This window comes from Sceloporus undulatus, chromosome 3 (genome assembly GCF_019175285.1).
Source record: "Sceloporus undulatus isolate JIND9_A2432 ecotype Alabama chromosome 3, SceUnd_v1.1, whole genome shotgun sequence".
Lineage (NCBI taxonomy): Eukaryota > Metazoa > Chordata > Lepidosauria > Squamata > Phrynosomatidae > Sceloporus > Sceloporus undulatus.
Window position 1 is genome coordinate 73,979,333 of NC_056524.1, and position 20,409 is coordinate 73,999,741.

The 20,409-nt window shown below is 42.5% G+C and overlaps 1 protein-coding gene across 1 annotated transcript in view; it reads right to left on the bottom strand.

The window, feature by feature from the left end:
* KDM6A (lysine demethylase 6A) overlaps nt 1-20,409 on the bottom strand; it is a 207,830-nt gene that overhangs the window by 147,561 nt on the left and 39,860 nt on the right. The window contains exon 3 of the mRNA XM_042458871.1: nt 17,125-17,237. Within this exon, the coding sequence (XP_042314805.1) occupies nt 17,125-17,237 (113 nt within the window). The remainder of the gene's footprint in view (nt 1-17,124; nt 17,238-20,409) is intronic.

A 20,409-nucleotide genomic window follows, 5' to 3' on the forward strand; every position in this document is an offset into this window, starting at 1 on the left:
CTCATATGAGTAAGAATACAGTTCTTCAGATTAGCTTGGGCCTAAGTCACGTAAGGATTTATAAGTTCTTAGGCAGGGAAGCACACAGGCCAAATAAGGACTTCACTGCTCCTTTCACTCCCACTCCAAAGGACCAATGCCTGGCAGGCTGGCTTGGAATTGCAGCGGCAACTCACTTGAGGTGGCTGTGCAGTCGCTGCGTTGTTCTGGCCCATGATGCATGGCTGGAGCGGCCTCTGGGCAGCTTCCTTCCAGGTCCACTGCGCTCACCCCACAGTCAGCCTTATTTAATGTAGTTAAGACGACATCAGCCAGTGGGCAGTTAAAGAAGGAGAGCACTATGATCCCTAATGAGAGAAATGGATGTGAATCCAAACACATAAGCATTTAATAAAGTGTTAGGCCCGTTACAACGCCGTTGTGGATGCTGCGGAGCGCAACTGAGGGTTTAGAAGGGCGGTGTGCTTCCCGCCCCCCCAACCCGTAGTGTGCCGCTCCGCAGGCACAAATGTTCAGCGGCGTTCCACACGGCCGCTCCATGAGGACGTCCGACCCGCCCGCTCTATAGGGGGTGGCGGAGGAAGTGGACGCCTCTGCTCCGCGCCAGGGCGCTTAGTGCGCCCTTAGCGCGGAACAGGAAGGAGCTCCGTTTTGGACGCTCCTTCACCTGTTTGGTCCCTGGTCGCAGACTTCAACACGCTGCGCCCAGCGGACGCGGGGAAGCGTGTTTTTTCCGCTTCCCCACCCCGCGCCTGAAAAGCTGGCGGATCTGGGCCTCAGTGGCTGTCGTTCTGGCCACTGAGCCCCTATACACCGGGGAAAGGGGCGGGTACTAGCCTGCCCCAAATTGCGGTCTGTAACCCGCCTTAGAACACATGAATAGAGTAGGAAATCAGGTAAGTCTATATAAACGTATGCTTAATTAAATTACATTATATAGATAATATGGAACCCATATATATAACATGTATACTATATAATCAATAAGTCTTATTCTAATAGGATTGAGTAAAGGTCAGCTGAAACCCTTTAACTGAAAAGGATTTTATAAAAATATATAAGTTAGTATAAACGAAAGGGTTTTGATAAGCTTTTTATTAACATTGTTATTTATGTAAATATTAAACTATATTTAGTTTATAAGGAATGGGGTTAATCTTGATATAAATAAGCTACACTTATAAACATATGCTGTACTTAATTATTTCTAATAGTATTTTGTTGTCTCTGTAAGATTATCAAAATGGCTAAACTGTCTCTGTTTAAATTAATAATATAAAATAACGATAGAGAAAGAAGACTGCACCTGAAGTCAAGGACAACTTTGCAAGGAGGCAAAACATTTTTGGAGCCAAGATGAATAAGAAAGCCCATCCTCATTAAATGTCTAGAACACTATTTTTTTTTTTTTTTTTGTTGTTGGGGTTACTAAAGTCACAAGATATCCACTTTTGAGCATGCGTAATGGGGTGATAATATTAGAACACACCCTATGAATCTATAAATAATGACTAATTTTAAATGGTCATGCGAAACGTAGTGATGAGATATGTTATGGGTTGGAAAGTTTTGTACATACTTAAAAGGTGGTCTTAAAATTGATCACATGTCGAGATCTGCCAAAAAAATACTGCAATAAAAATTGAGAAGAAATATGTAACAGAAAGTCTTAAATAACTGTGTAAAAACCTCAGACGGTGTGCCTACTTGTCTGAGACACACCCCTTCTTGCAAGATTTGTAATGAATAAATTGGAAATTGCTGCTTTCACTTGTTTTGTCCCTGACTAATTTGTTTTGGTACTTTGGTCTTAGAAAAAAAACTGTATCTCACAACCTATTAACTGCTTCAGTTCCGTAGTCTGGCTACAGCTCTCTGCGCCAAATTAAGTTTTACTGAGCACTTTTCAAGGCAAGCCCACTGCATACTATGTTAAAGTATCCAAACCACACTGCCCTGTAGTGTGGTAGAGTCTCCTTCTTTGGATTTTTTAAAGAGAGGCTGGAATGACCATCTGCCTTGGTCCAGGCAGTGTGGTTTGGATTACTCGAGGTTGAGAGGAACTGCTGGACCTCTTACCCTTCCCTCACCACTCCCCTTCTCCTTCTGTGTCCATGTCTTTTAGATTGTAAGCCTGAGGGCAGGGAACCGCTCTAACTAAAAAGATTGCATGTATAGACTGTGTAAATTTACAGCGCTTATCATAAATAAGGTTAATATAAAAACTAATAATTAATTGTTTTATTTCACACATACAGTGGTTAGATTAATAAAATATAAAAATCAATATAACAACAACTTTTATTTATATTTCTTTCCTGCTCTCTCCCTGAGGAATCGAGGTGGTATTTACAACAATAAAAACAACAATTATAAAATTAAAACTACAATGTCATATAAATAACACTCAATAAACACTATACCATTACCAATACAATGTAAATTGACTAAATCGTCATTTAAATCATAATCATACAAATAGAAGAGTGAGTATTCTAACTCTCCTTATAACAATTGATGGCTAGAGGCCTGCCGGAAATAGATCCTCTCAGTGCCTTCTTAAAGGCATATAAGGTGGTAATAAGATGACTCCTCCAACTAATGTTGTTCCACATTTGGGGGCTACACAGTAAACCCTCTGTGGGCAGTTGTTATTGATCGGGTCTTAGCATATTTCTCATATTGATTCCCGCGATGTTCCTGAAGTGTGGGGCAGATTGTGTAGGGAGAGGACATTCCCTCAAGTAACTCGGGCCCAGCCATGTAAGGCTTTAAAGTAATGATCAACACTTTGTACTACTGACACCCGGAGGTAATTGGCAGCCAAAAGAGATTTTAGTACCGTGTTATGTGTCAGACTCTAAGTGTTCCGACGACCAATCTGGCTGCTGCATTTTGAACCTCCGAACAGAGGTAGCCCCATGTAAAGGGCTCTTGAAGTCTCCTCCAACTCATATGATTCTAAAAATGGAATGTACTAGGCATGTGCCAGATCATACAGTTCCAGGAACAGGCACAGACAGCCATTAGCTTTAGCTGTGCATATGAGTCCTGACACATCGCAGAGGTCTGGAACTCCAGGCTCAGGCTGAGGCCAAAACACACAAAACTGCAAACCTTCCATCTTCTCAGGGAGCATAACAGATCCCAGCACAGGCTGAATCCCTATTCTAAGTTTTCAGATGATTAGGATATTTCTGATTTTTTCTGGATTAAGCTTCATAATGTTTCGCTCTCATCCAATCAATTGCTGGTGAAAGACACTGGTTTTAGAACAGAAACATTCTAATTGGAATCAAGTGGAAAGTGAATTGTAGGTGACACCACTACCACCAAGAACTCAGGACAGTTTCTGAAAATAGTTTCATATATATAAATGGCATGAGGGGCATAAACAGGAACCCTGGAAGGACTGGCAAGACCAATACCAAGGACGAAAAAGAGTCTTCCAGCCTACCTTCTATGTTTTCCCACACGAAAAGGAATCATCCCCAGCAAGTCTCATACCAGCGCATCAGGACACCCAAACAATACCACTGTTGATGATTTGAAAAGCCAACCGACAGATCTGGCAAAACCAAGAAGGACAAATCTTTGCAGTCCATTTCCTAGCACAGGGTAATTTACCCAGCAACAAAGTCTCCTCCACCCCATAACCATGGCCTGAACCAAATTACAATGGATACAAATAACTCATCTCCTCCAAAACCTTTTGGCAGCTTGGAGAGCCTTCAGATACTCCAGTACCTTGCCCAAAAGTGGCCAATAGTTTTTCCAACATGGTGGGATGAGAGAAGAAATTTGTAGAGGTGTCTTACAAGTGTCCTTCAGGCATGCTGGAATTCTGTCATGATGTAAAGAGGCATGACCACTCCCTTTACTTTTTCCAGCCAGTCCATCTCTAGCCAATTTTAATGAGCCAGGGGGAAAAAAAATCTAGAACACATGTGATTTTGTTGGGGGTTCTTGAAGCCCAGGTATCACGGTGATCAAGAGTGCTTTCACACAGCTAAAACTTGTGCGCAAATGCGCCTTGTTCCTTGAGAGGTCAGATCTGGCCATGGTGGTCATGCCTTGGTTACATCTTGTATGGATTATGTAATGTGTTTTACATGGTGCTAGCCTTTGAAAAGTGCTCAAAACTTCAGCTGGTCTAAAGAGCTGCATGCCATTTGTTAACTGAAGATGGCTACAGGGATCATACAACTCATCCCTTGTTGCAACAGCTCCACTGGTTGCCAGTGGGGTTTCTGGGCACAATTCAAAGTGCTGGTTTTGACCTATAAAGCCCTATATGACTTGGGTCCACGGCTATTTGAAGGACCATATCTCCCTGTACGAGCCCACCAGAGTACTGAGATCACCCCTGAGACTCTTCTCTCTGTCCCAAAAACCTCTCTCGGTGCATTGGTGGGAACTATGAGATAGGGCCTTCTCAGTGGCTGCTCCCAAGCTTTGAAACATCCCTCATTAGAGAGGCCCAGGATGGCATCATCCTTACTATCTTTCTTTCTGATGCCAGGTAAAGATGTTCCTGTGTGCAGACAGACCTATTAATCGCTGAGAAGGACTGGGTTTTTAATGCTGGGCTATACAAATGATAATAGTTTATATTTTAATATATTATATTTAATCTAAATCTGTTTTTGATCCTGAAAATTGTTTAATTTTTTAAATGTTATTTTATGTATTTTAAATCTTTGTATTGTTAAATTGTATTGTATTAAATTGTACTTGTTTCCACTTGAGTCCTATATAGTGGAAGAAAGGCAGATATATAGATGATGATGATGATGAGATGATGAATGATGATAGATGATGATGAATGATGAGGATGAGGATGATGATGATGATACATCCCAATGTGAAACACCAATATCACATTAACACTCTATAGCAGTGGTTCCCAGCCTTCCTAATGCCGTGACCCTTTAATACAGTTCCTCATGTTGTGGTGACCCAAACCCATGAAATTATTTTCGTTGCTACTTAACTGTAATTAAATAGGTGTTTTCCAATGGTCTTAGGCAACCCCCAGTTGGGAACCTATGCTCTATAGTCTCAAGTTATTTATAAAGATATTCTCTCTCTCTTTCTTTATACATACTCTTATTTTTTATATACAGACACATACGGGGGGGGGGGGGGGTGATTTAAAAGCAAGCCAACAACATTTCTCTCAAGTCTGTCCTGGATCCAAGAAGGATGAAGTTAATCACATCTCTGGCAACTGAAGAAGGTGAAAGCCGAAATGTTTTGCTCTTCATATGTACTTTTAAGTTCAGTTTGTTAACTGCTTCAAGGTATGTGTGGGGGTGGGAGAAACACTCTACAGTATTCCATCTCATCCTGGATCTCTGTTCTATGCCTTCCCCAATTGTAAACAAATCAATTCATATTCACCAAGCATGTTCAGTCCTCACTGGATTGTTGAAGGGAGTGGTTCCTATTTCATTAGTATTTTGGCCTAAAGGATTTAAGGTGGGCTGGGATTAAAAACTTTGGAAACCCCAAGAGTGCTGATGCTTCTCCTTATGTCTGGAGATAGCATTATTTTAGCTCCACATGCAAGACATTCATGCCCTGACCACCAGAAGAGGAATACAGAAGAGGAATACATACAACACATAAAAGCACAGTACTTTGTACAAAGGCTTGAGGTATTTTTAATAAACATTCAGAAGTACTGTATTAGATATACTGTTACACACAGCACAATATACAGTTTATGTTGAACAGACTTATGTACTCTTTTTCCATTCCATACCTATTCCACAGTTGAATCCTAAACAAAATAACCAATTGCATAAGGTCTAATATAAATAGTGCTGAGAGATCTTTTACTTATGCCTCTAGTAAGGGCTTCCTTTCCTTAAGGCTGCTCATTTCCTCACTCTTTGCTATCAGTATTATAAAAGTACATTATATTTTCTAGTCTTAAATCAACTCATAAAATTAGTTCTCTCTAGATTAAATTTGCTTTTGCTAGTTAGAAAGCATAATATCAAATTAATGTGTGAATAATTAAGCAATAAGATTAAAATATGTCTTTATAGTCTTATTTCCATTGAGGATTCTTTTCCAAAGTGTACATTCATTATAGGCTTTCATGTCCTAATGCACAAACAATTCTTTATTCTTCAGCACTGAGCACCTTCTTGCAGAAAAGTGACATGACATGCAAGAAAAATATATATTCAGTTATGAAATCACAGATGCCTCTTTTTTCTTTCTATCTTTAAAAAAGCCCTAACTAAATGGAAGTACACCCCTGACTCTAAACAAGATATAATAGGGTGAACAATTTGGATATAATGGCCAGTGATTTTAAAATACTGAATTATGCCTAATTGGTTGTTTTAAAAATTAAATATTTTGAGATTTACAGACCAGTCTTTAAATACATATACCTATATGTATAAAACCAAGTAAATAAACACATGTTCTTATCCGTATAAAATCATTACTTTCTTTTCGTCTTAAGATACAATACTAAGTGAGCATGCAGAAAGTATTAGATGAATTATAATTATTTGGCCAGAGAAACAGTTTAGATTTTAGATTTCTTTAAGCACTTTAGCAGGAATACAGCAAATTAAAATGTAATTTCAGATTAAGGCATTCTTCTCTATCTACTTCCTCTCCAATATCATGAAATTACTTTAAATCAGAAAATACAAACATCAAAACTAAAAGGCTTTCTAGAATTTATGAAAGTACTTCACATTGCTTTTGTATTTTTTATAATTTACAAAATGCTACGTATTAAAATATTACAATTAACCAGATTAACAGTAATTCACTTTATCAAGAACATCCTGGGAAATGTTTAGTATCATAAAATAAAATAAAACTTTTATTTTGATCTCGCTTTTCTGTAACTAGACAATCAAAGTGGCTCACAACATATTAAAATATCCACATTTACAGCATTATATCCCAAATCGTCCCCTTAAAATGGGATTAAACGTGTTACAATTAAAATATCTATTAAAAACACAATTAAAAAACACAATAAAAATATATCAAGGACAGAGCGGTGAGCTAATACATGATGTGGGGGCAGTCATTCTGTGGCTTATCATCACAAAACTACAACTCTCATAACTCTGTAGTGGAAGCAAATAGTTACGGTATTTGGATCTAACATAACAGAAATCTGTTACAAAGAAAGGTGCTTAGCAATCATCTAATAATATATTTCATAATACTTTGAGAGGAAGCCAAATACATAAACTAATTTAAACATATAATAAGAATTTGTACACATGAAATTTAGAGATGCGAACAGTTTGTGAACTGTTCTCAGCAAATTTCTGTTGCAAACAAGCAATATATAAGCAAAACCCAGTGCCATTGCATTCAAGCACAGAGGTGGACAATATATATGGTAGCCTGCCCAATTCTGAAGCCCCTAATATTCCCACTGGAGCGTCTGTACTTAAAAACAAGATGCACACTGTCTGCAAATAATTTTTCAAAGCTAAAATTCAACTCCTTCTCTCTGTTCCCAACCACTGTGCAACCACATAATGCAGCTAGAAAAGGCTACCCAGATCTGTTCTAGAAAGCCTAACAACAGACACCAGGACAGGAATACAAGGCTACGAAAGGGCTTGACCCACTGATTTTAACAGCGTGAAGAGAAACTGAGGTTAAGTTCAGATCCTATCCCATTGGTATCCATGAATGTCTACATTTCACCAGGTGCTTGGTGCTCTTTGATAGTGATCCCTAAGTAAAAACATGAAACCTGTCAATATGTTTCTTAGAATGTTTGTTAGAGACAAGGTATATATTTTGCTGCATCTCTGCATTGCTGCATTGTCCCTAGCCAACATTCTACATATTGTTAATATAATTTCCAACTGACAAGGGGCATGTTCTAAATATGAACCCTACAGATGTTGAAAGGGCCTAAGTTTGAGTTCACTCAGGAGAAAAAAATCTGGGAACAATTTGCAGTGGGGAAACCCATAAATACTAGAAAGAATATGAAAACATACAACATTTTGGGTTTCACATGCGCAACTGAAGTTTATACGTGGATAAGCACAGCTGAAGGATGACTCTGTTCCACTTCAATATACAGTTGGCCCTCCATTTTCGCGGGGGATCTACTCCACCCCCACCCCCACCCCGTTAAAAACAGAGGTTCACCCATATTTAGGCCTCATAGGCCATTGAAAGTAGCAGAGGTAATTGAAAATAGCAGAGGTCACCCCTCCGCAGATTTTACAGGGATTTTCGCAGATTTTTGGGGTTGCGGATCTCATATCTGCGAGTTAGGAGAGGCGACTGTATACTGGAGGAAGGAAGAGAAAGGCTAGCTAGACAATTTAACTGAGTGTTCTAATCATCCAAAGTCAGAATGTATCAAGCTCTCAAACTGACAATATAACCTTAAATGTTTGCCTTTATTTTAAAGGCAAGCAGTTGTTGCTGTTAACTGCTGTCAACTGCTGTCAAGTAGACTTCGAATTATGGTGATCCTAGGAATGAAAGACCTCCATGTCACTCTGTGATAACAGCCCTATTCAGGTTCTGCAGATTCAGGGATTGGACTTCCTTGATTCAGTCTATCCATCTGTAATGCAGTCTTCTTCTTCTTGTACTGGCTTCTAACTTACAAAGCATTATTGTCTTTTCTAGGATTCATATCGTCTCATGATACAGACTGCATGCCTGCATTTCTAAACATTTATATCTATACTGTTAAATGTAGTTGTTGATGTTGGGAACAAAAAATAATGGCCATGTATATAGCAAAAAAAGAAATGATGGCCAAGCTATTTGGGCAAGTAGTAGTGTAATTCATATAAATATGAAAAACTTTAGTAAATGTATATGCGACTCAACTAGCTAATGTCCTCACGGTGGCTTACAATAATTATTTAAAAAACAGTAAAAATAGAACCACTTAAACAAGCCAGATGATTTCAACATTAAAATATTCAGGTATTATTAGGCCAGCAACAAAACTTATTTTAAAGTCAAGATATTAAACGTGTGGCATATCAATAATGAGAAGAGGCAAAACAAGGCATTCCACAGATGTAGGGAGGGCACTACCAGGAATGTTATTTCCTCAGTACATAGACACATGTCAGAAATTGTGGACAGTGATATCAAAAAGAATCTTAACATCTTCACAAATCAGCCAGGAACATGTGGGACATGGTGCTTCTGAAAACAGTTTGGACCTAATCCATTTGGGACTACAAAGGTCTACAAACACTTTTATTAGCCTTGGATAGAGATTGGTAACTGGAGTGTCAAAGCATTAGAGCAGGGGTGGGGAACCTATGGCCCTCCAGGTTCTGATGAACTACCATTCCCATCATGCCTCACCACCAGCCAAGCTGAAGGAAGTTTTAGCCAGGCTCAAGAGAACTTTGTTGTAGCTCCTCCCCTTATGGTGACACTACATGTAGCATCACTGTAAGGGGAGGAGCTACAACCAAGCCCTCATGAGCCTTGCTAAAACTTCCTTCAGCTTAGCTGGTAGTGAGGCATGATGGGAATGGTAGTTCATCAGAACATGGAGGGCCACAGGTTCCCCACCCCTGCACTAAAGCAATCTGTTCAAAATGTCCTGTTCCAGTGAGCAGCATTGCTGCTCTATTCTGCATCAACAAAACTTTCAGGAATGTCTTCAAAGACTGCTATAATCAAGGTATGAGGTTATCAGTACTGAGATTACAGCAGCCTGGCTATCTCAGTCCTCATAGGTTTGTAGCTGATATATCAGACAAAGCCTATAAAAGGCACTCTATGCCACTGAAACAACTTGGATTTCAAGTGACACAGCTAGATTTGTGACACAGCTAGATTCATGATGAGTTCCAGCCAACTCCATTTAGAGTAAGCTGAAGACTCAGGGTTCGCCCACTTAACTGGACAAACAAACCACATAAGAACACCATCTCTTTTGAACTGGGTTCACCAGAATCAACAGATTTATTTGCCCATATGTAGTCCTTTACCAAGTTACCAAAATGGTTCATGACAACCATTGCTTCATATGCATTTAATTAAAAAGAGGTAGAAATGTATTTCATCTGTACAATTCAAAGATATAGCCATGTTAGTCTGTAGAATCAGTATGTAGAATTTATGATGACTAACATTAACTACCTGCAGTCTCTTCCAGTAGCTTTCATCCCATTCTGACAAACAGAAAAAAATTATACTTATTTTTTTATGTTCAGCATCAATCAGTAGGAGACCCAAATATTCTGATTTCAGATTTTAAATTCATACCCAAATTAAGCTGTGTACCCTTAAAATCAATAATATAACTGGATTGTTTTCTAAACTGTCAAATCAGGGTCTGAGATGAATCTCATGGTCAGTGAACACCTTTAGTGGGAATATATTCCCACACCGCCACCTTTTTTGGTCACAGCAAAATAATACACTGATGACCAACCAAAACTAACGTAGTGTAGCTTTTGATTCACCGCCCCCCCCCAAAGGATCACCATGGCTGTCTAAAATTTGCATTTTCCTTGTTCACCTTCTAAAAAGGTAGCCTTCATATTCTTTTGTCTCTCCAGTTGTCAATATACACTGTATGCTGTAAGGCTTCAATTAAGAGACTGCGTAGCTGGAGCATCCAGAGTCAATGGAATTTATTTATGTAGAGATACTATCATATTTCAAGACTAGAACAGCTCCTTCCCTTACAATAAATATGATTTCTAATCAGCATTTAGGATAACTTGTTATTTTAGTTAATTTAAAATAAATTTAAAATATAAAACAAATGTTAAAACAAAATACTTAAGCAGTTTAGGAAAAAGTTAAACATGCTGAGTTGCACCAGTTAACCTCCTGATTTAACTGTGTAATTCAAAGATATGCTGAACAAAGCAATCTCCAATAATTTTTCATTATTTTTTGTTGTTGTGTGCCTCTAAGTCATTTCCAACTTATGTAGACCCTAAAGCAACCCTATTAAACGGTCTTCTTGGCGAAATTTGTTCAGAGAGAATTTGCCACTGCCATCCTCTGATGTTGAGAGCATGTGACTTGCCCATGGACACCCAGTGGTTTCCATGATTGAGCCAGGAAATCGAACTCTGGTCTCCAGAATCGTAGTCCAACACTCAAAGCACTACACCACACAGACTCTTTTCATTATTGGCAAAATATAAACGTAAATACAACATAAAGTTATTTTCAGATATATTTTCAGTATTTGGGAACTTTTCTGAAGGTTTCCATTCCTTTATGGTGCTCTACAAGGTAGACTGAAGATGAGATCTAGAAGATTATATGGAAAGCTTACAGGAGTTCAATAACCAATATTACAAGCAAGAGCATTTGTGGTAGAAATATAGAAGTGACCCCAGTAGTAAGCATGTCCCACTACATGCAGAAAAAGACTTGGAATCCTAAACAAAGTCAACTATAAGAAATCTGTATCTCAGGAAGTAGACCACATCTATCAAAGTTTATGCTACAACTTCTTTCACTCAGGTCCAAAGCACACTGCAGAAATAATCCAGTTCAAGACTACTTTAACTACCCTGGTTCACTGCTAGGGAATCCTGGGAAGGACAGGTTGCTTACCTGTAACTGTAGTTCTTCAAGTGGTCATCTGCGAATCCACACAAATGGGTTATTATTCTGCACCTGCATAGCATATCCGGATCCTGCTGGAATCGCTAAGGAAGACTTTCTGGCAGTAGCTCTGCCCACCCTCTGTATAGGCAGGATGTCTTCCCGCCCTCAATTCCAACAGGTCCGCCATAAGAGCAGACAAGGAAGAGAGAAGGACAGGACAGAGGGAGGATGAGTGGGATTTGTGTGGATTCGCAGATGACCACTCGAAGAACTACAGTTACAGGTAAGCAACCTGTCCTCCTTCGTGGTCTGCGAAGCACACAAATGGGTTATACTGGCAAGCTTAGTTCTCTGTGGAGGAGGGAGTGTTAAATTATTAAACCAGAAAAAAACAACAGTGTGATTGTCAGTTATTTAACAGGTGCCAACTAACCTTAATGCATGCCGGAAAGGAGAACAGCTTTGCCAAAGGCTGCTTCACGTCCGTTTCTGGTATCAAGTCTGTAGTGCTTGATAAAGGTCAAAGGTTGTGACCAAACCACAGCCTTGCAAATGTCCTCCAAGGGAATTCCGGAGAGAAAGGCTGAAGATGAAGTTACCGCCCTGGTGGAGTGGGCTCGAATTCGAGCAGGTGGAGTCTTCCCAAAAATCCCACAGGAGAGCAGGATTGTGGAAGTCACCCGTTTGGAGAAACGTTAAGGTGTGACTGGGAGCCCCATCTTGGGGTTGGAATAATAGACGAAAAGTCTGGGAGAACGGCAAGAGGACGAAGTCCTGTCAAGGTAAAAAGCTAGTGCCCGCCTGACATCAGAGAAGTAGAGCTTGCGTTCAGTGTTGGTGGTCGGGTTCGGGGTTAGCGTTGGGAGAATGATGTCTTGACTGAGATGAAAGGTGGGCACGACCTTTGGTAGAAAAGAAATGCCCCAACAGAAGACAACCTTGTCCCTAAAAAAGTTCAAGTATGGGGAATCCATATGGAGGGCACAGAGTTTGCTGGCCCGGTGAGCTGAGGTAATGGTTACCAAGAAAGCTGTCTTACAGGTGAGGAGCCTGAGATCGCAGGAAGCCAGCGGTTCACAGGGTGAGGTAGTGAGTGCTGGTAAGACAAGCTGGAGATCCCAAGTCGGGGTCGGCATCACTGCCGGTGGCCTCAAGTTGGCAAGGCCCTTGAAAAATTTCTTCACGAGTGGGTTGGTGAAGAAGGATAGCCAGCCAGAGAATTGATAACAAAAGCAGATAACTGCCAGGTAGCATTTCAAGGATGAAATGGAGAGTCCACATGCTGAAGAGGTGGTGGAGGAAGTCCAAAACAATGGAGATGTCCGAAGATCTGTGTCCTTTTGAAGACAGAAAGGCCAAGAATTTAACCCACAAGGGCGTAGGAGCGCTGTGTGGAAGGCTTTCGAGAAGCCAGGATGATTTCTCGGACCGGTACCAAGAGTTGAGTCAGGGCTGAATCCTCCACACCACTAGACAGAGAGTGTCCACGTCAGGGTGGTGAACCCAACCGTCGTGAAGGGTCAGGAGGTCGGGACAGAGCAGCAGAGGTCAAAATTGGTTGTTGGACGTTGATGTGGTGCTGGAGGTCTTTGGGAGACCATCTCCTGTGGACAGAGAGGTCGTCAAAATGGGCTCCCCAGCCCGTGTTTGAGGCACTGGTGATCAGTGAGGTCTGAGGTTGTGCTGGTACAAAACGGACGCCCACCAAGACATTACGTGGGTTGAGCCACCAGCGGAGAGAGTAGGCAACTGGCCTCAGGACGGTGATCCACTTCCGTGGATCGTCGAAGGCAGGGTTGAAGACCGAGAGGAGCCCCGACTGGAAGGGACGCATGCGGAGACGGGCCCATGGCATGACATATGTTGTGGACGCCATATGGCCAAGGACGACCTGAGCTGTTTGCGCCGTAATGTGCTTGAAGGCCAGGCAGCATTGAATTGCTGACCTGAACTTGAAGAACCTGTCGTGAGGAAGGTATGCTCTGCAGGCCGTGGAGTCTATCATGGCCCCTATGATGCGCACCCGCTGGCTTGGGCAAAGGGTGGACTTTTCTCTGTTGATCATGAGTCCCAAGTGTTGAAGGAGAGAAAGCGCTGACTCGAGATGGGAGAGGAGCAACTGCCTGGATGGGGCCATGAACAACCTGTCGTCGAGGTAAGGGAAGACAATGATGTCCTGTTGGAGGACGTACAGTATGCTGCTACGACCGCCATGCACTTTGTGAAAACTCTCGGTGCAGTGGAAAGTCCAAAGGGCAGTACTCGGTACCGAAAACAGTCGGGACTGACGGAGAAGTCGAGTAGGTCCCAGTGGTCTTCTCAGATGCTGATGTGGAAATAGGCATCCCGAAGATCCAAAGTGGCGAACCAGTCTGACTCCTGCAGGAGAGGCAAGATGGAGGCCAAGGTTGTCATGCGGAAACGTTTATAGGCAATGAAAGAATTGAGAAAACACAAGTCCAGGATGGGACAGAGGCCTTGGAAACAATGAGGTATTGAGAGAAGAGGCAATGCCAGGTCCGAGATGGAGGGATGGGCTCAATGGCCCCTTTTTGGAGCAAAGAGCATACTTCGTCGAGAAGGGTGTCTGAGGGGGGAGTGGTGAGAATGATGCCCCTTGGGGGAGAGGATTGGAGCTCCAGGGCATAACCCCTACAGACGATGGAAAGCACCCAGGAGTCAGATGTTATGGAGGCCCAAGAGTGGTGGAAGTGGACCAGGCGATCCCCAAAGGGAGTTGACAGAACGAGGTGCGCTGAGGAGCTTCAGAAGCGGCGCTTGCCTTGCTCTGCATCCTTCTTATGGAAGGGTTGCTTGTATTTTTGTTTTGGTTGGCACTTTCCTTGCTGCTGGGGGGGGGGGGGCGTTGTTGCTGGTAGTCCGAAGACTGGTTGGTGCTATTCTGTGTGGGGGGGGGGGGGTAGAGAAGTCTTTGACATCCCGAACGGCGCTGAGAGAAGGGCAAGATGTAGAGGAAGAAGATATACCGTATTTATGGGCTATGTTCTTCATTTTGTTCTTGAAGTCTAACTTCTTATCAGTCTCCTTGCGGAAGAGTCCCGTGGCATTGAAGGGGAGCTCTTTGATGGCCTGTTTGGCTTGAGGCTTTAGGTCCGAAGACCTTAGCCAGGCGTGGCGTTGGAGGGCCAGACCACCGAGAGTTGTCGAGAAGCACAGTCGGCTGTGTGACGGGCCTCCAAAATCTGGTGTGAAGCCAGTGCATGAGCTTCTGCATGGATGGCCATGTCCGTCCGTCTCTTGTCCTCAGGGAGGTCTTCATATAATGGAAGAGCTTTCTCCCAAAGCTGCTGTTGCTAGGCAGCCTTACACGCTGAGTAGTTCTGGATTTTGAGGTCCAGGACTGCAGAGGCATAGGATTTCTGTGCCATGGTGTCAAGCTTACGACCTTCCTTGTCGTTGGGGGTCAGAGCTGTTTTTGGAGCCAAGCCAACTTGGGAAGCTTCTACAATCGTCGAGTTTAGGCAAGGATGTTCAAAGAGCCAAATCTATTCTGAGGGTGTGATACAGTAGAGATTGTCAAGTTTTTTGGTGGAAGGTTGGGCCAAAGACAAAGTAGGCCAAGAGCTCTTTGCAATCTTGGACATGGATGGCAGGAATGCAATGGAGATCGGAGTTGGGATCTTGTCCCGAACCCTCTCATCACCAAAGCCTGAGAGTCTGCATGGAGGATTTCAATGTTGAGGGCTTTGCCCATTCGGATGATTTGTTCTGAAAAAGAAAAAATGTAGTCCAAAGGAGAGGGAGCATCAAGGAAGGAGAGAGACTGCAACTGTTGAGCATGAGTGTAGTTGGAGACAGAGTGGTCTATGGATTCAGCAGAAGCTGACTGGGTCCTGGTGCAAGCCGAGAGGGCCTGAGTGGTCACTGGTACCAGCAACGAAGGGCGCACTTGCAAGGAGACAGAAGAAGTAGACTGTATGGGTCGGATTGGTTCCACTCAGGAAGCCGAGAAGAGGCGAGACCGAGCTTGGATGGAAGCAGCAGATGACCTTGGAGGAGGCAGAGGTTCAACCAGTTGGAAAGTTGAGACGAAACAGCCTCCACTGACTTTTTAAGGGTCCAAAGGCAGAAAATAACTGCCTGTAGCCTGACTGAAAATCACGTCCCCTCTAGGGGGCTCAGCAAGGACAGAGGACATGTCATAGTCCTATTCTTCTTCGAAGCAAACAACCTCCGAGGTCTGGGAGAGTCGGTCTGGAATCACAACTTGGGTGATCGTAAGATTCAGAAAAGGAATGCAAGAAAGTAGCCGTGTCTCATCAGGGCGGGGAGTCGGGGCGAGGAGACGGCTGGGACTGAGGCGCTGGCTGGGCGCACGGTACCGAGCTCAGTTCGGTATCGGCAGGCTGGGCGGGCAGGTCAGTATGGGACCGGCATTCGGAGTCAGCATCCGGACAGGAAGGGGACTTCTTTGCAGAGTGATTGGATGAGTCCTTAGACTTGTCCCGAGACTTGTGCTTCCTTTTTTCTGGCTTGGAAGAGTCTGAGGACCTCTTTCCCTTGGGTGATGATGGATGACCAGCCACATCCTGGTCCATGGACCTCCGTTTGTCTGGGGTTGGTGACCCAGAAACTTCTGAAGAGGATTTGCCCTCAGCAGCAGTAGCCTTGGCAGAGACCCTAGGAGGAGACAAAGGGATAGTGCCCTCGGCAGCAGTAGCCTTGGCAGGGACACCTGAGGCCAAAGATGGGAGCTTGCCCTTGGCAGTGGCAGCCTTGGCAGTGGCTCTAGAGGTTGAGGAAGGCTTCAAAATTTGTGTGTAGACCATGGATCTAAGGTGCATCTCCCTCTTTTTCCTGGCCTGCAGAGTGAAGGCCATGCAGTGAAGACAGGAAGCAGGGACATGGCCGTCACCCAGGCAGAGGAGGCACAAGGAGTGTCCGTCGAGTGCCGGGATATTTGTCCCACACTCAGTGCACTTTTTAAAAGAGTGTGCAAACATCTTTAGACCAAAGCCAAAGGTTGAAGAAGAAGAATTGTCAACAAGTCCAAGTTTTACCGTCAGTCAGAGTCCAAAGCCAAGTCCAAATCACAATCCAAAAGAGTAGTCAAAGTCAGATAAAGTCAAACCAAACGCAGGAAACGCAAGCGAAAACTAAGGAAGGAGCGATTCTAAGCAAGGTTCCTAAGCTGCTCACATGGCGGACAAAAGGAACTGAGAAAAGGCAGGAAGACATCCTGCCTATATAGACGGTGGGTGGAGCTACCACCAAAAAGTTTTCCCTAGCAATTCCAGTAGGATCCGGTAATGCTGTGCAGGCTCAGAATAACCCATTTGTGTGCTTCGCAGAGACCACCAAGAAGAAATATATTTTATTGTGGCACCAGAGCTCTCTGACAGAGAAGACTAAATGTCTCACAAAACTACAGTTCCCATAATTCCCTAGCATTGAGCCAGGAGAGTTAAAACAGTCTTAAACTGGATTATTTCTGCAGTGTGTTTTAGATTTCAATCTCAAAGGTGCTACAAGATCCCTCTGCATATTGATATTTCATAGCACAGCTATGTCTCTAAAAGAAATAGTCAAGACTTACCTTTTGGATAATCCTCCAATAAGAGGTTGAAGTGACCTAACTGGCAAAAGAAATCAGATTCAACTTTTCCTTCGGCTTTCAATATCAACGATTCATAACAGCCAACAGCCTGGGAACAAAAAGGACACATTTCATTAATACACTAAATATATTTTATAAGGCCTTTATATGTATTTATGAAGCATAATTTCAAACTAATTTTGTTATTGTTGTGTGCCTTTAAGTCATTTCCGACTTACAGTGATCCTAAGGCAAACCTAGCATGGGATTTTCTCAACATGATTTGTTCAGAGGAGGTTTGCCTTTGCCTTCCTCTGAGGCTAAGAGAGTGTGACTTGTTCAAGGTCCCCTGGGAGGACTCCATGGCTGACCACGGATTTGAATTCTGGTCTCCAGAAGCAAACCACTACACCAAAATGGTTTTTAAATCTGATTTTTGCTCTAGTAAGTAAAATAGCAACAAAATGTTTCACAATACTATGTACTATTTGACTTTTCTTTTGGGAAAATGAACCCATCCTGAATGAGCAACCGTGGCAGGCATGTAATTGTGATTAGTCACTATTTTAAAATCAGTATTTTTTCTGCTATTCTTCTTGTCCATTATTACAAAGAAATGATATAGAAACACATTACAACAATTGCTTATCAAGGTGATAATTTGGTCTAATAATATCAGGCTTAATTAAAGTACTAATATTTTGTTATTTTATAATCATCTATATCATTCTTTTCTCCTATTAACAGGAATCAAAGCTGCTATTATAAAAACTATTTTATGATTTGTAGAGAGAACCAGCACAGTGTAGCAGTTTGAGCACTAGACTACCACTCTGGAGACCAGGGTTTGAGTCCCCACTCAGTCATGGAAACCCAAATGGGTGACCCTGAGCGAATGACATACTCTCAGCCCCAGAAAACCCATGATAGGGTAGCCTTCAAGTCATCATAAGTCAGGAACAACTTGAAGGCACAAAATAACAACCATACAACCTTGACAGAGTAGCAATAAAGACTGGCATTGGGACGGCAGTGAGGGCATGGTGTCCACACAACGCACACTCCAACTCTGCCCCATACCAGCATGAGGCCGTACACCCCACCACATGGCAGGTGGTGTTACAGCAGTCCTCTGGTGCTGCGTCCAGATGATGGAGCGCCAAAGGAGCACTGAAAAGCCATGGCACCAGCTGCTATGGCACCCTTTACGCAGCACAAAAAGGAGCCACTTTTTGCAGCTCCTTTTTGCACTGCAGAAAGGTCAGATCAGGGCATCTGTAGTTGCAGCGGCCCCAATCCAGCAGGCCACCCCTTAGGGGCAGTCTGTTCAGCCCCACAGTTTTTAAATAAGGCTTAATGTTTATAATATTTAATATTTTAAGTTTATAAATTGTTTCTAAAGAACTTTTACATGTATACAGTACTTTTTATTACAGTTTTGTATTATTTTTAATCTGAATTGTTCTAAAATACAGAGGTACCCCGGGTTACGAAATTAATTCGTTCCACCGCCGCTTTCGTAACCCGAAAAGCTTTCGCAAGCCGAAAACCCATAGGCGCTAATAGCGAAAGCCGCGATTTGGTGCGAAAAAGCGCCGAAAAGCACCAAAAATTTCTTTCGTAACCCAAAATAACCTTCGTAACCCGGAACAGTTTTTTTAATTGATTTTTTTTCGTAACCCGGAAATTTCGTAAGGCGGCGCATTCGTATCCCGGGGTACCACTGTATGTTGCTATACACTTTGAGTTCCATAATTGGGAGAAAGGCAGGACATAAACAAAATAATAATAAAAATGATGATAATAATAATGCAACAGAAGTTTTAAAGTGTACTGAAACACAATATTCTGATGGTGTAACATCCATTAGAAACCTAATTTGTTTTAAATATGCTTGAATTAGGTTCAAGTCTAGCTATGTTAAATGCATCCTCACCCCTCCCACATCTGTAACAGCGGTTTCGAGATACAGTTGCCCCTCCTTTTGTGCGAGGGATCCATTCCGAACCTCCTCGTGAAAATGGCTTGAATATAGGCACGGGTGCATGGGGGGTGCACCTCATTCATTCTCCCTCCGTTCATCCTTCATGCATAAGCGAGGGACGCAAGTCTGAAGACCACAAGAACGGAAGGAAGACTACTTCCAGACAAAACAAGAAGAGGGCCCATGTAACATTTATATAAAAGTGGTTTTAGTCCTCACCCAGCAAAATATAGGGTATGAAGGAAGATCCAGACTGCTTCTGAGAATGCGGGGGGGGGGGGGGGGAGATACTAATGGCTTTCTTAAACTTGCATTCTGAAACTATCTTCTTTCATTTCAGGGGCAGGGGTTCAATTTCAAGAAGAAAAAGCATATTTGGAAGTATGATTAGCACAGTAGTGATTACTGGAGAGTGGGCAGGCACAGAACACAATGTTCTCTGGGCTAGAGATGTGGAGCCCCCCTTTTTATTTAGATTTAGATTATATTATATTTATTCCCCCAAAATTATTTTTTGAAGTTGTGTATCTGATCACTACAATTCCTTATCTTGGTATGCTTTTCTCAGTCCTTTTTACAGAGATTAATGATTTACTATTATTACTGTTTATTTGATTTATTTTATTTTATTTGAATACAAATAAAATTAAAAAGTAAAATTAAAATTAGTTGACCCAGTTGAAGCATTAATTTTAAAACATTAAAACAGTAGTTCCCAAACTTTGGTCCTCTAGATGTTTTGGACTTCAGCTCCCAAAATTCCATGCTGTTGGCCAAACTAGCTTGGGGCTTCTGGTAGTTGAAGTCCAAAACACCTCGAGGACCAAAGGTTGGGAAGCACTGCATTAAAACATTATAGGTAAAGGTAAAGGTAAAGGTAGTCTCTTGACACGAATGTCTAGTCATGTCTGATCATGACCTCTGGACCTCATCCCCTTTCCCACCACCATTCCCTTCTCCTTTTGTGTCGCGTCTTTTAGATTGTAAGCCTGAGGACAGGGAACCGTCTAATTAAAAATAATAATTGTAAGCTGCTCTGATAGCCGTTAGGGCTGAAGGGCAGAGTATAACTACCATAAATAAATGAAAAATAATAAATAAAAATAGGGGGCGGTGCTCATCTCAATTACTAGGCCGAAGAACCAGCACTGTCAATGACAACTCTGGCGGGTTACAGACCGCCTCTTTGGGGTGGGCTGTACCCGCCCCTTCCCCTGGTGTATCAGGGTCTCAGTGTTCAGAGCGGCAGCCGCTGAGGCCCCGATCCGCCGCTTTTCGGGCTGCGGGGAAGCGGCAA